This window comes from Anoplopoma fimbria, chromosome 14 (assembly GCF_027596085.1).
Source record: "Anoplopoma fimbria isolate UVic2021 breed Golden Eagle Sablefish chromosome 14, Afim_UVic_2022, whole genome shotgun sequence".
Lineage (NCBI taxonomy): Eukaryota > Metazoa > Chordata > Actinopteri > Perciformes > Anoplopomatidae > Anoplopoma > Anoplopoma fimbria.
In genome coordinates this window covers 16,612,342-16,625,726 of record NC_072462.1, presented here as the reverse complement: position 1 = coordinate 16,625,726, position 13,385 = coordinate 16,612,342, and the positions used below count along the sequence as shown (strand labels likewise).

The 13,385-nt window shown below is 39.6% G+C and overlaps 2 protein-coding genes across 4 annotated transcripts; one reads left to right on the top strand and one right to left on the bottom strand.

Annotated features, from left to right (window-relative positions):
- The first annotated feature begins 1,094 nt into the window (after positions 1 to 1,094).
- ggcx (gamma-glutamyl carboxylase) lies at positions 1,095 to 7,304 on the top strand. Its single transcript, XM_054612538.1, has 15 exons — positions 1,095 to 1,261; positions 1,520 to 1,720; positions 1,858 to 2,016; positions 2,885 to 3,050; positions 3,146 to 3,224; positions 3,336 to 3,442; positions 3,525 to 3,688; positions 3,800 to 4,101; positions 4,532 to 4,663; positions 4,956 to 5,107; positions 5,254 to 5,423; positions 5,533 to 5,663; positions 5,744 to 5,891; positions 6,053 to 6,251; positions 6,348 to 7,304. The coding sequence occupies exons 1-15, from the start codon at positions 1,237 to 1,239 to the stop codon at positions 6,505 to 6,507; spliced, it is 2,295 nt and encodes a 764-aa protein (XP_054468513.1). The 5' UTR covers positions 1,095 to 1,236; the 3' UTR covers positions 6,508 to 7,304.
- A 41-nt stretch (positions 7,305 to 7,345) lies between these two features.
- snx24 (sorting nexin 24) lies at positions 7,346 to 13,301 on the bottom strand. 3 transcript variants are annotated; one of them, XR_008531713.1, is made up of 8 exons: positions 13,130 to 13,301; positions 11,661 to 11,744; positions 10,607 to 10,711; positions 10,034 to 10,128; positions 9,889 to 9,918; positions 9,592 to 9,656; positions 9,317 to 9,454; positions 7,346 to 8,992 (listed from the first exon to the last, which is right to left on the bottom strand). XR_008531713.1 is itself a non-coding variant. In XM_054612539.1 (7 exons), exons 1-7 carry the CDS (start codon positions 13,196 to 13,198, stop codon positions 9,384 to 9,386), a joined length of 519 nt encoding a protein of 172 aa, XP_054468514.1. In that variant the 5' UTR covers positions 13,199 to 13,301; the 3' UTR covers positions 7,346 to 9,383. The 3 variants fall into 3 exon arrangements, 1 of the variants encoding a protein (XP_054468514.1); XR_008531714.1 differs by having other exon boundaries at positions 7,346 to 8,988; XM_054612539.1 differs by having other exon boundaries at positions 7,346 to 9,454.
- Positions 13,302 to 13,385: the final 84 nt, after the last annotated feature.

Sequence of the window (13,385 nt, the reverse complement as noted above, 5' to 3'; positions counted from 1 at the left end):
GAATTGAGATTTGGGAGAGATGTTCCCCTTCCAAACCCTTACACAAAAAATAAATTCTATCTGGTATTCTAGTATTGTCGAACATGAAGGCTTGAACGTTTTGCTGTGCGTTTTACCACTCTGGAGAGATATTCAAGTAAATAGTTGTTTTCTTTTGCGAAGATAGACACACCTTATTTGTTTTACAAGACAATTGCCCTTTACTCCCCTCTCTCTCTTTTAGCAGCATTTAACATCAACAACGCTGACACTGCCATGTCTTCTGTGTTCAATAGTGTGGCTGGCCAAAGTCCAGAGATAAAATCCCTCATCCGAGTCAATAAACACAATTCTGACAAACAGATATGAATGTACAATACGTGACCGACCTCCACTGGTGTCCTGTGGTATTGTAGTCATGACAGGAGCTTGAATGACTGCAAGAAAAAAGAGTCGTCGGAACAGTCACAAGATGTATATGTGTGGTACATTTTTATGGTGAAAACACAGTATGCAGAAAGAGCACAGATGGTTGTCAGTGTGACTGCTGACTAGGATTTTCCCTCCTCTTGTGTACAAAATACCTCCAGCGTTGTGCCTGTGCCCATAGTTGTAATGTAAATATTCAATTAACAGATATATGTAACAGATATATATATATATATATATATATATATATATTATATATATATATATATATATATATATTATTTCTTTATTTCTTTTCAGGAGAAAGTAAGTGGAGGAAATGCGGTACAAAATATGTAAACGTTACCTTATTCCCGTATAAATTATACATGATATATAACAGATAAATGTTGAATATTAAAGATTATTTCAAATGTTTCACTTTAAAAAAAGTTTTTTTTTTCCTCATATTTTTGTTAACTTATTGAACTTTTTTGTAGGGAAGTTTAGTAAAGCGTGTAGTCCGCGAGACTCCTTCTCCGTTCACTTCCATTCTATGCGAGTGAAGGGGCGCCGGATATGACGTATGTTGTGCTCCGTGGTGGGCGGGCCTATTGGAAGTATCAGCCAATGAACGACGAGAACCTCTTTCACAACATTCCAATCCCTCCCGAAGCATCCACCTCCTCCCCCTGCCCTGACTCGCCCGTGTGTGTGGGACTGTGACACGTACTGTGTCCCTTTCATAGACGTGACCAGGCTGTATTGGTTCACCTGGGGCAGGGATACAGGGCTGTTTTGACCCCATGTCCCCGATCAAAAACCCTTTTATTCTGAACATTTTGTAGCATGGAGGCGAGAGAAGCAGCTGCAGGTGAGGTTGTGTAAGCAGTGACAGTCAGTGTGGCGGTGTGTTGTTGTTTAGCCAATGTAATTACCAGTTAGACCAATATTTAACCACGGAGAGGCTGTGATCTGTGTGTAAACAAGAGCTGTGTTTTGTAAATCATGCAAATATTTTCATGTTTTATAAAAAAAAGAATGAGCAATAATTTCGTTGACATAGTGTTTTATACACAAACCCCTGCTCTCAGTCACAAAAACATTGTACATTCTTCTGTTAAACCTCTAGGTGCTCTTGTGGGCAGTGATGGAGAGGAGCAAACTCCAAAGAAGGACACAGCTCCAAAAAAAGACACACCACAGACCAAAAGCAAGATGGAGAAGATCTTTGGGTTCAGGACGGAGGACCTGACCTCCTGGCAGAGCCTGGTGACCCTCCTGAACCGTCCCACTGACCCGGCATCCCTTGGCATCTTCCGCTGCTTGTTTGGTAAGTTAAGATATGATTTACTCAAACCACACTGCCTGCTGGGTTTAAGGGATTATTCAACAGGGGTAAGATTGGCTCCTAGGAGCTTTTAAAGCACTTGTGCCCTTTCCAACTTTTATTGTGTGTCTTTCATGCAGGTTTGCTGATGGTTATCGACATCACGCAGGAACGCGGCCTCAGTCACCTGGACTATAAATACCTGGATGGTGCCCCTGTGTGTCGCTTTCCCCTCTTCAATTTCTTACAGCCACTGCCGCTGGATTTGATGTATCTGGTGTATTTGGTGATGTTCTTCGGTGGGTCACACTCCTTATTTTAATGTTAGAAACGTATGTCCATCATGTTACAGTTTGAAAAGTTCACACCTGAATGTTTACTGAGGCTTAGTGAGGAAATGGGACCCTGTGTGCTTGAGTCTAAGCGGATGCAGGCGTTTTACAGGAGACGGCCTCTGTGGGGGGGCTGTCTACGGTGAAGATGAAAGCACATGTACCAGACCTGCAGTTTTCCGCATTTATTCTCCCTTCAGGCCAAATAGCTCATTAAACTAATTATGTTTGAGTCTTACAAAGATTTTAACAACAAATGCAAATGTGACATTCACTGTAGCAAGAATGTAAGCAGAAATCAGAACACAATGACAATCAAAGTAAATAACAACTTATAAAATAAAAAAAATCATTAGGGTTACAAACCAAATACTAAGTGCACGAACCAGCCTGGGTACAAATCCATGATCTACTCTTCTTCTCAACAATTCCAGTTTTAGGTCAAATTTGTTTCACACCAGAGACGAATATCAAACCCACTTAATTCTTCACATTAACAACATTAACACTTTCTGTTACAATATTGTAGATACAGTTCAAATGCTTCTGCAATACCCTGATGAGTCCCTAGTATGGCTCAAACTCTGAATGCCTCTATTTCCCATAATGCAATACTATATAGCATCTGCTTGTTCGACGAACATCTGTCAAACTCCACACCTCCATACTTTCTATTTAAAGTTGTTCAGTTTTCCTCAGAAGACATTATACAGCTGTTTTTTATTGGCTGAGTTAGGACTCCCTTTGGACTATGTGTGAAAATAGACTAATTAATAGTAACAACAACTGTTTCTTATTATTAACTGAAGTTTCGTGTTTATGTTTCTCACTGAAGGTGCTTTGGGCATCATGCTCGGCTGTTTCTACCGTCTCTCCTGCCTCATGTTCATCTCAACGTACTGGTACATCTTCTTTTTGGACAAAACGGCCTGGAACAATCACTCGTACTTGTATGGCCTCATTGGGTTTCAGCTCACACTTATGGATGCCAATAGATACTGGTGAGATGATATTTTTAGGTCTGTCTGTGTGTTTGCTTGTGCATTTCTGGCCTGTTATATCTGTGAGCAGAGGAAGACCTGTGTCTTATTTGTAGGTCAATCGATGGATTGAGGAGGCCTTCTATAAGAAACGCTCACGTGCCTCTATGGAATTACACCGTGTTGAGGACACAGGTTTGTGCACCAGTGACTTTTAACAGCTAATACTGGTCATTTTTCAATAATTCATGAACATGGCTTTGGCACAGGTGATCTAATAATGTCAATGTTTTTTGTTCCTCAAAGATATTTATTGTTTACTTCCTCGCTGGACTCAAAAAGTTGGATGCAGATTGGGTGGAGGGATACTCAATGTCATACCTGGCTCACCATTGGCTGTTTGATCCTTTCAAGTAGGTTTAATTGTTCAAAGCATTTTATCACTGACTTTGTTTCTCCCACTCTGATCTTGCTGTTCACACATTGTTTTTTCAGAATGATTCTCCCTGTGGAGTTAGTGAATCTGCTAGTGGTGCATGCATGTGGTCTTGTTCTGGATCTGACCGCCGGCTACCTGCTGTTTTTTGACGCCACACGACCTTATGCATTTTTCTTTGTCTCGTACTTCCACTGTATGAACTCTCAGCTCTTCAGCATTGGTGAGTCTGCATTAAAACATCTTTCTTGTGGCCGTGGGTACTTTTAATTCTGCCTTTATTTGTGGGGAATCATTTTACCTTCATCTTATTGACAATGTTAATCCTCGACAGGGATGTTTTCCTACACAATGCTGGCCACCAGTCCCCTCTTCTGCTATACCGACTGGCCAAGAAGATTCTTCGCCCGTTTCCCAGCATTCCTCAGCGCAGTCCTTCCCGCCACCTCACCGGAACCTCAGCCCAGTACTTCCTGTGTTTACAACAAGATACAAAGCACCGGCACCAATACGCAGGAGACCACACCTGTCGCCAAAGCTCCCAAACTGAGATTCAAGCACAAGCTGGGAGCCATCTTTACTCTTCTATACATAACTGAACAGCTCTTCCTGCCTTACTCCCATTTCATCACCAAGGTACATTAGTCCGTTTATAACATTGACGATCCTAAAATACTTTTACAGCTGACTTGATCCAAAGAACCAATTAGTAAATGGTTAAATAGTGTTCTTCTGGCACCTTTTCTACACCGAGACATTCTGTTTAATAAGATTGTACTTTGCTGTCAGCAGTAGCCTTTTAAACCCTCTCTGAGTCACCAGGTCGATTGTTGCTCAACCAGAGTCAACAGTCATTGATCCACAGCAAACAACAGCTCAGACTGGTGTCAGCAGAAGGGTGAAAGCCCCAAAAGATTAGATACTCATCATTTGTTCTTTTTTCTTTATGTATTTAAAATCTTGGTTTATATACTGCTTAAATAAGCAATTGGTGAAAGGGTGAGAAAAAAATTGCAGAGTGATTTCTATTAGCATGGAATTATCCTAATATTTAGTTTTTCTGCAGGGTTACAACAACTGGACCAATGGCTTGTACGGCTACTCATGGGACATGATGGTTCACTCCCGCAGCCATCAGCACGTTAAGATCACCTACAAGGACGGAAAAACTGGAGAAACTGGATTTCTGAACCCCGGGGTGAGTTACAAGGAAAAACACTGTCAGACGCAGAGTATGTGAGCCGTACAATTTATCTTAATGCAGCGTAGACAGTCATGATGTTGAGTACATATGCGCAACAGCTACAATGCAAATCATATAAGGTTAATTATCCTGATAAAACACTTTAAAGGTTCGATAACAAAGTCACCGAAACACCGTATCACTAAATAAACCACTTGTTGACTTGACCTTCAAGATTGTGATTTCTCTTAATTTCAGTTTAGCCGACTACTAATTAAGAAATAATTACACTGTCTGTGTACTGAAGGTGTTCACACAAAGCCGTCGCTGGAAAGACCACGGAGACATGCTGAAGCAGTATGCCACGTGCCTCAATGAGTTCCTGCCCCGGTACAATATCTCTGATCCTGAAATCTACTTCGACATCTGGGTGTCCATCAACGAACGCTTCCAGCAAAGGTATGAGAGTCGTTTGCTTGAGAAAAAGATGCTATCAATATAATGACTTCAGGTGTATCAAATAAAAAAAATGTCATAACAGATAATTATGAACTAATAGTATTAATTGAGTGTGTTTTTAAACTTGCTCTGAACTTCTCTCTAAGGATCTTTGATCCCCGTGTGGATGTTGTGAAGACTGATTGGTCACCTTTCCGACCAAACACATGGCTGATGCCTCTACTGATCGACCTCTCACCATGGAGGACCAAGTTTCAGGAGATTGAGGGCAGTTTGGACAATCAGACTGAGATTGTCTTCATCGCTGATTTCCCAGGTCAGAGAATCTCTTCTTGTCCTTTTCATTTATATGGAAACGTTTTGTAATGTTTCTAGTTTGCTACAAGGGCTGCCTTTGTGCTAGCTAACAGTATGTTACTTTTCAGGTCTCCACTTGGAAAACTTTGTAAGTGAAGATCTGGGCAACACCAGCATCAGTGTTTTGCAGGGCAAAGTGAACGTTGAGATAGTGGACGAGAAGAAGAACTTCACTCTCCAGCCTGGTGAGCAGATAAAGGTACAGCAGCACACTATCATCACCATTAACATTTTTTAACCTTGACACACAGGCATTTACCATAATGTGTATGTGTGTAGGTGCCTGCCGGGGCTTACCATAAGGTGTACACAGTGTCTGAAGACCCGTCTTGCTACATGTACATCTACGTGAACACCACAGAGGCGGCGCTACAGGAGAACTTCACCAAGCTGTATGAGCTTCAGGAGCGTGTTCGCAACGGGACAGGTAAATGTTAGGCAGTTATCACTATGAAGGGGAGCACTTAATAGTGGAATATTGTATGAAAAAGTACAATGCATAGCTCCAATGCAAGCATGATGAAAAATGTATTGTCGAGAGCTAAAAATTACTGGATGCTGACTAGACGGTTTTGTCTCCTCCCATAGAAACCGAGCCTCTTCCTCCTGAGCTGCAGCCTCTTATCGCTGCAGATGACGGGTCGGAGGTCAACGCCACTGACCCGATTGTGCAGCTGTTCCTGAAGAGGCAACGGCGTATGAAGGAGGTGAAGAAGCGCAGGGAGGCCGGTGCACTGGAGCGACTGGAGCGCTTTGCAGTGAAGAAATACTATACGATACGGAGGGGGTGAGCGTGTTCTTCCTACGACACAGTAACATACCAGGTTTTGTTGTATTTACACAGAAAATGACCAAAACAAAACTCCCTCCCCTGCTCTTTTAGATTCTTGATGACAGCAATCGCCATGAGGAACCTGGCGGTTGGTCGCCCTCCTCTGGAACAGCTGACGAGAGAAGTAGACTTCGCCAACATGAAAGAACCACAGGCAGAAGGCAACCAGGACGAACGGCTGAAAGACGAAGTTGGTCATGGAGAACTTTAAAGCTGTTCGTAGGGACCAAAGATGATGTGTTGACTTGCTGGATCACACATTCCAAACAGATGTTTGTGTGTGTTGTTACTACTGGACTGTTACTGGGACATCGCTGCCCAGAAATCAAAGTTTTTTCAATTTTCTATGCCTTTGAAATATTCTGCCTCTCAGATTATTTCCAAATGTAAAGCCAGTATTTTGTTAAAGCATTTCTTTGTGAAGCTGAATTTATGCAGAGGACAGGTTTCTGTTATGGCTGCACAATACTGTTAACAGATATGCACTGCTTTGTTGTGCAAGATTACATTTCCTTTTTGTTTAATTTTTGACTTGTGACTCGACCAAAAATAAATTTCAAGACATTCACAAAATGATGACAGTTACTTTAAAAATGCTCCATGATGGATGCATTGTATGATCTGCTGGAGGCTTGTAAATCAAATACTCTAGACTAATAATTCTTCCATGTTTTGAATGAAAACAAATAAGCGTGTTACTGAACAGTTTTGAGTTTTAAGGGGACAGATTTTGGCAAACATTCTGACATAAACAGGATAATTTTGGTTGATAACTCCTCATGTTGCCCAGCAGGAATGGCAATTATTCTGTCCCACTCATAACGAACACATTTAAATTACAAAGAAGGGAATGTTGAGGTTTACTGTTTTCAAGGGAATATACTTCTCTGATTTTTTTAGGCAAACCCTATAATGTGATAAAAACTGACTGAAATACAGAACAATTGTTAGCGTGTCAATTGACAGCCTTTTCTAGTGAATTTTCTAATAAAAGCTTGTCTCCATTCAGTTGATGTTGCTCTAATTAAAACTTGGACAAAGTTGACAAAATAAGTTTCTGGCAATAATGCATTTTATTGGTGTCAGTATTTAACATGTCGCCCATCTTAAAGTGCTACAGTTGAATTCCAGTGTTCACTGTAGGTTGACATTATGGCACATAAATGATACTTTTCACAAGGTCAGAGCACACACAGTTCAATGTAACACAATATAAATACATATAAATCTATGAGATGTATCTCTAGGAAATGATATACTTTGTTAAAACATAAAATCATGATCTGTTTAGTCGAGGTTACCTGCTCAGGATTCATTTGATTCAGTATAAATATGTAGCTGTCACTGTGCTGTAGTGGAGGTCCAGTCACATAAGAAGTGTCATCAATTACTGCCCAAATAGTGACATGCAACATATTGTTTCACAAACGCTACAAGTAATTTCAAGTGTTCACATCAGGAGATGTTTGTAGTTCACAAGGAACAATATAATTTCATATTGCACAGTGTTTTAATGGTTGTTAGTCTTTTAAATCACCGTCTCTCATCTTAAAAATCCTCTGTAAAACAAAACATTTTTGAATCCCTTTTCATGATGGGTGACTATACTTCTGATCACCACAAGTGGAAAAACTGGCTTTCTATATTATGTGAAAATTCAAGATTAAACTTGACAGGACTCATAGTAGTGTTAGATACTGGCCTTTAGCAAGACTTTATTCCTATTAGACTAGTACTTACATTCAGCTATCAGTTCTCATTTCTCACCATTGCATCTTTCGTTGAACATTTTTTGAAGTGCAAGTGAAGGAAGGAATGACACATAAATAAGAAATGGAGAAGCACCCTCGAGCTTGCCTTAATCCTCTCTTAAAGGGGAACTTCACTTATTTTACACACAAAAGGCTATATATGTGTATATGTGAAAAAAGTTGTAGCCATTGTGGGTAATGTAGGCGCCAGGTGAGGAAGAAGATTACATGGCATTTAAAAGAAGATAATATCTCTTACTCTGCTGCGTCAACTTTTTTAAAACTATTGTGAGTCAGATAATACAAAAGGAGTGCAAAGCTAAATCAGTGGCGTACTCTTTTGATTGCTCTGTCTTGTCTGTTTTTCCAATCACACCGCTCTCAAACTTAATGTGTCATTCCTCTCTCACAGGTCCTGCCACATACCGTCTGTCTGTTTCCATTTCAAATAGGCTTTGTGCTCAAAACCTCAAGCTCCAAACTGAACTGCTCACTGTAGGACTCCTTCACAAACATCTTATGCTCAATAAATGAGGTCCAAATCACATCTCATCATTTCCAGCCTTACATGTAGCACATAGCTGTCAACTCCACCAGAATGCACAAACACACTGTAAATCGTCCACGCTCCCCTTCGGATGACTCAATGTGGCAGCTCAGGACAAATTTAAAAACCACAGTGCTGGAGCTACAAAGGGAGGCGCACATCCCTGTTTGCGGGACACGATCCAGCTCTAAACTCCAGCCCCGTGCTTTGTCTTTACAGGCCCCCTCTGTGTCTGGAAAAACTAACCTTCAGTCCAGCTTGCATCAGCATTTCCTTTCTGGTTCCCCTCAGTTTCAACTTCTGGTATTTATTTAAAGCTCTCAAAGTTGATCCTACTTTGATCTTCCTCTTCTCTCTATTTCCAGCTGATCCTTTATGTTAATTTCACTCATTACTTTCTTAGGAAAGAAGGAAAAAAAATATAAATAAGTTAATTTATTAGGTATAATCAGAAAATAATATTTTAGTCTTTACTTAATTAGTTTGATTCTAATGCATCAATCAAGTTAATCTGCCATTTTAAAGCTGACAAGTTGTTGCTAAGATATTTTTCTTAGGATTCAAATCCATTGGCCAATATTGCTTATTTTAAGAAGAACTGATGGTGCTGGTGTCATTTATAGAAAGAAAATAACCAAAATGATGGATTTTTGTTTTATGCTTTTTAAAATGTAAATGAGGCTCAGTGTAGCTCAACATGTCACATCCTCTGTGATACACACCTAAAATAGCGTGAAAACATGAAGCATCTGTTTGTAGTGACGTGCCCTCAGATTGGGCTCTGCAGCTCTACCTCGGCTGAAGATCTGGGTAGAAAACTCCATGTACCACACCTTCAATCACAACATTTGAAAATGCATCTGAAAGGAAAAAAGAAAAGAAGGTTTTCACAATAAAAGGTAAGATGACTAGAAAGTCTATGCCCTTATTTTGCTGAAAACGATGTGTGCAATCACACAGGAATATTACGATATAGGTGTAAGTAGCCTGAACTCACCGTGAGCGGATGGCAGCAGGTAGGGGTCTCTGAGAAACAGCAAGACTGGCTGATGTGAAAGTTTACTGAGAAGAGTCCAAAAAGGAGAAGTCAGAAGGTTTGTGGTTGGCTACATTCTATATATAAATTAACAGGATGCAGAAATGTAGGTGGTGTCACCGACATGCTGGGTGAAGTTCAAGTGCAGAGCAAATAGTGATTCAAGTTTTAACCAGTTTGAAATGGTGCAAAACATGAATCTGACCAGCTGATTCATAAAATAGTTATTAATTATATTCACAGAATAAAAAGACTCACCTTGATTCCTCTGATTCTGTATCAAATGACCTTGGAGAAGAAAAATACAAGTTAAGCCACGTAGCCTTCCAGTAGCTTGGCAACCAACAGATTTTAAAAAACAAATGCCACAAAATCGGTCTTTTATATCATAGAGTCAACTCACCCACAGCTTTCTGTTTTTGGCACTGAAGGAAAATGGCGGATATTGAGGAAATCCAAGAATATCTTTGGAAGAACTCCATTTTCCATAATTATAGTCTGACAAAACAGACAAAACAAAACTAAATTGCAATGTGCACATGAAGAAGCAGCACTCAACTGAAGTGACCTGAATGACTTTTCTGGTGAAACGGTTGGTATAATCTCCCTACATCTGTATTCTAGTTTTGTGTGTTTACTTTGAGTTAGAGACAAAATCTGTATTTGGTAAAAAGAAGAAAAGCAGCGTTCATGATACCAACTCCATATTATTGTTGTTATGATACTCAAATTTCTAACTTTGATAAAATAACTTTTAAGATAACAATATTTTAAACCATTTTTATTACCACACGGAAAATGGACACAACTAATTGCTTTTGGTGTATCGATACCGAGGCAAATGAGCATTGAAACCGTTTCAAATATTCAGAATCAAAACGTAGCGATACTTCTGTATGTATGCATAAAGAAATGTTATATTGCTTTACTTTCTGCAAACAGTTCCAGCAGGTGGAGTGAGTTTGTGTTGGAGTACCTGCAGGTAGAGCTCCAGGCCTTGCCTCCTCTGCTCCAGCACTTTGGGAACCCAGTTTCTAACATGTTTGGATGGGATCTCAGGTGGCTTTATGCTCTTCTTTAGCTGGAGGGATTTAAAAAAAAAAAAACATCATTAAAAAATACGGGACAAATGAGAGTATATAGGCATTCTAGCAGCGTTTTAGCATGTTAACTTTTGCTTATTATCAGGACCAGCATGCACAAAACCAGGACACTGAAACTGAAGCAGCTAACTGGAATTCAACTTTCATTCATTTTATTACTAAAACCTGTGCTTTTAATACCGTGACATGTCAAATGGTTTTGGTAGAAAAAGGCCTGTACTGAATGTAGATTTCCAATCAAACTAAATGTTGAGTATTCAGCAGGACAGAAAGAGGAACTCATCTGTAAAGCTACAACCTCAAACAATCTGTTACGGTGAACGTGGTTAACCACCAGTGAGCCCATTGATCATTTATTTATTTGCAGCTGTGATTTCCTGAGCAAGCTTCGCACTTCTGAATGTTGTACTTGTAAATAGCTAAATAGAAAATGTTTTGTTTTTGACGTTCACATTTCTTCATCTGCCTGTTTTTTTTCATGTTTAGTGAAACCCACTATATTGCATCAGTTGAAGATAGAAGCCCATGGAGCCAAAAGTCTCATCTTACAACTGCGTTTTTTAACTGAAGTCAGTTAATAATAATAATATGATAAAATCTCACAATGAAAAAACTGCTACCTAGAAATGGTTAGCATTTATATTTGATAATGATAATTGATTATTAAAATAGTTGTCATCACATTTTCAGCAGTTTGCCGATTGACTAACTGACTAATAATTTTTAGCACATTATGCAATAAAGCACAGATATTCAAATGTTTTTGCAACTCATATATTAGTGAAAAAACCATGGTGGTAATATGTAAAAATGTTAATATTTCACTTATGGTTAAGGAACCTGAAGTTAAACTCATGAGGAAGGAAGACTCGTTAATACTCAACACCAATAAATGATCAGAAACTTCAGGGATGCGCTGAAGCTTACCATTTTATGTAAAGCGTGGAATTCACTGTAGCGTTTCTCAACAGCGTGTTGTCTGCCATTCATCAGCACGTCAATTCTAAACACCTGAAAGAAAAAAAATAGGTTTGTACTGTTCTTTTCCAAAACCACTCTGTGGTTGAAAGTCAGTTGAGGGAATCATGATTTATCAGCAGAGCACATCATCCAAAAAGGGCCCCTCCCAGTGAATACACTCAGTTTGTGACTAACTGACCACAGTGACCAGTTATATTCTATGTCAGCTAGTTAACAAGAGGAAACATCTGGCTTCTGTAATGTTATCTGTCAGAATTACTGCTTCTACTTCCGTCACTCTGCTGGATTCTTCCTTAAAATGTCACTCTTGTCGCCAGCATTATGTAAATGAGGAAATCTAATTATAGATGACTGTAGTGGTATTACTGCTATTTAGTACTGGCAACATAAATACATACTGTTTTTCCAGAGAGAAAGCCAACCAGTAAACACGATTAACAAATGCCAGAACAACAGCACAGCAAAACAATGCTATCATTACAGTGGAAAAAGAATGCAACATAAAGTGAAACACATCCCAAAGAGACTGATGATGGTTGAGAAAGTTTAAGGAAAAGTTTGACATTTTAGGAAACATGTTTATTTGCTTTCTTGCCTGAAGTTAGATGAGATGATTAATACCACTTTAATGTCTGTATGGTAAATATGAAACGTTAGCTGGCTTATTGTAAAGAATGGAAACAGAGAGGGGAAAACTGCTAAAAGAAAGAAAGAAAGTGCATTTCCCAAAGTGCCAAACTTATCTTTGAAATTAGGTTAAAAAAAGGGCACCGGGTCGGGTTAGTAAGGGGGGGGGACTTGCAAAGGGGACTATTTTGTGTCAGAAAGTCTGAACATTTAAATCTGGAGATAATGAGTTTGGAAAAACATTTTTGGAGGTTGACCAACACACTAAGGAATAAAAATCGGTATAAACCTGCCTCTGCTGCTTAATTGTGTCTGTTTGAAGAAAAAAGTGTCTCGTTGCAACACTACATTTCTTTTCTAGCCATTTAGGATTACATCAATGTGGGTAAATGGAGTTTAAAGGGTTCATGTAGACTTAATTAGAGGTTCCCTGTGCAACGAATGATGTCATGCAGCTTTATTTAAATCAGCCTTAATCTGTGTCAGACAGCTGGGGATCCTGGGTGGGTTGGTCCACAACAGCTTAGACACACGTTCAGAAGTCTAGCCAACACTACATTGAAATCAAGAGTAAACGAGGTTTGGTTTTTTAGATTATTTTGATCTTCACATTGACACGATTTACAATGTTCACAAACAAGGTCAAGTCACGCAACCAAACGGAGCCCTTTGACCTAAACAACGACGTGTTTCTCTGCTCGCTGTTCAATAAATCTGAGTGTTAATGTAGAAGCTGATGACAGCAGCAGACGACACGGACAGACGGAGGTTATTATGGAGCAGCTTACCGTGTATCCTTTCTCGATCGAGTTGTTTTCTGAACGAAACGACGGGATCGATACTCTGACTGGGTGCATGTTTACTTAAAAAAAACAAAGAGTTTCCAGGTAATATATTATCCTATGGCACACACGCATATACACACACACTCACACTCACACACAAACACTGCTGGTGGTGGCTGACTCCAATTTCTTTGGCAGCCAGATAAAAAAAATCCTGGATTCAAACATGAACAAAGTCTCGGTGGCGCCCGCTGCTGTA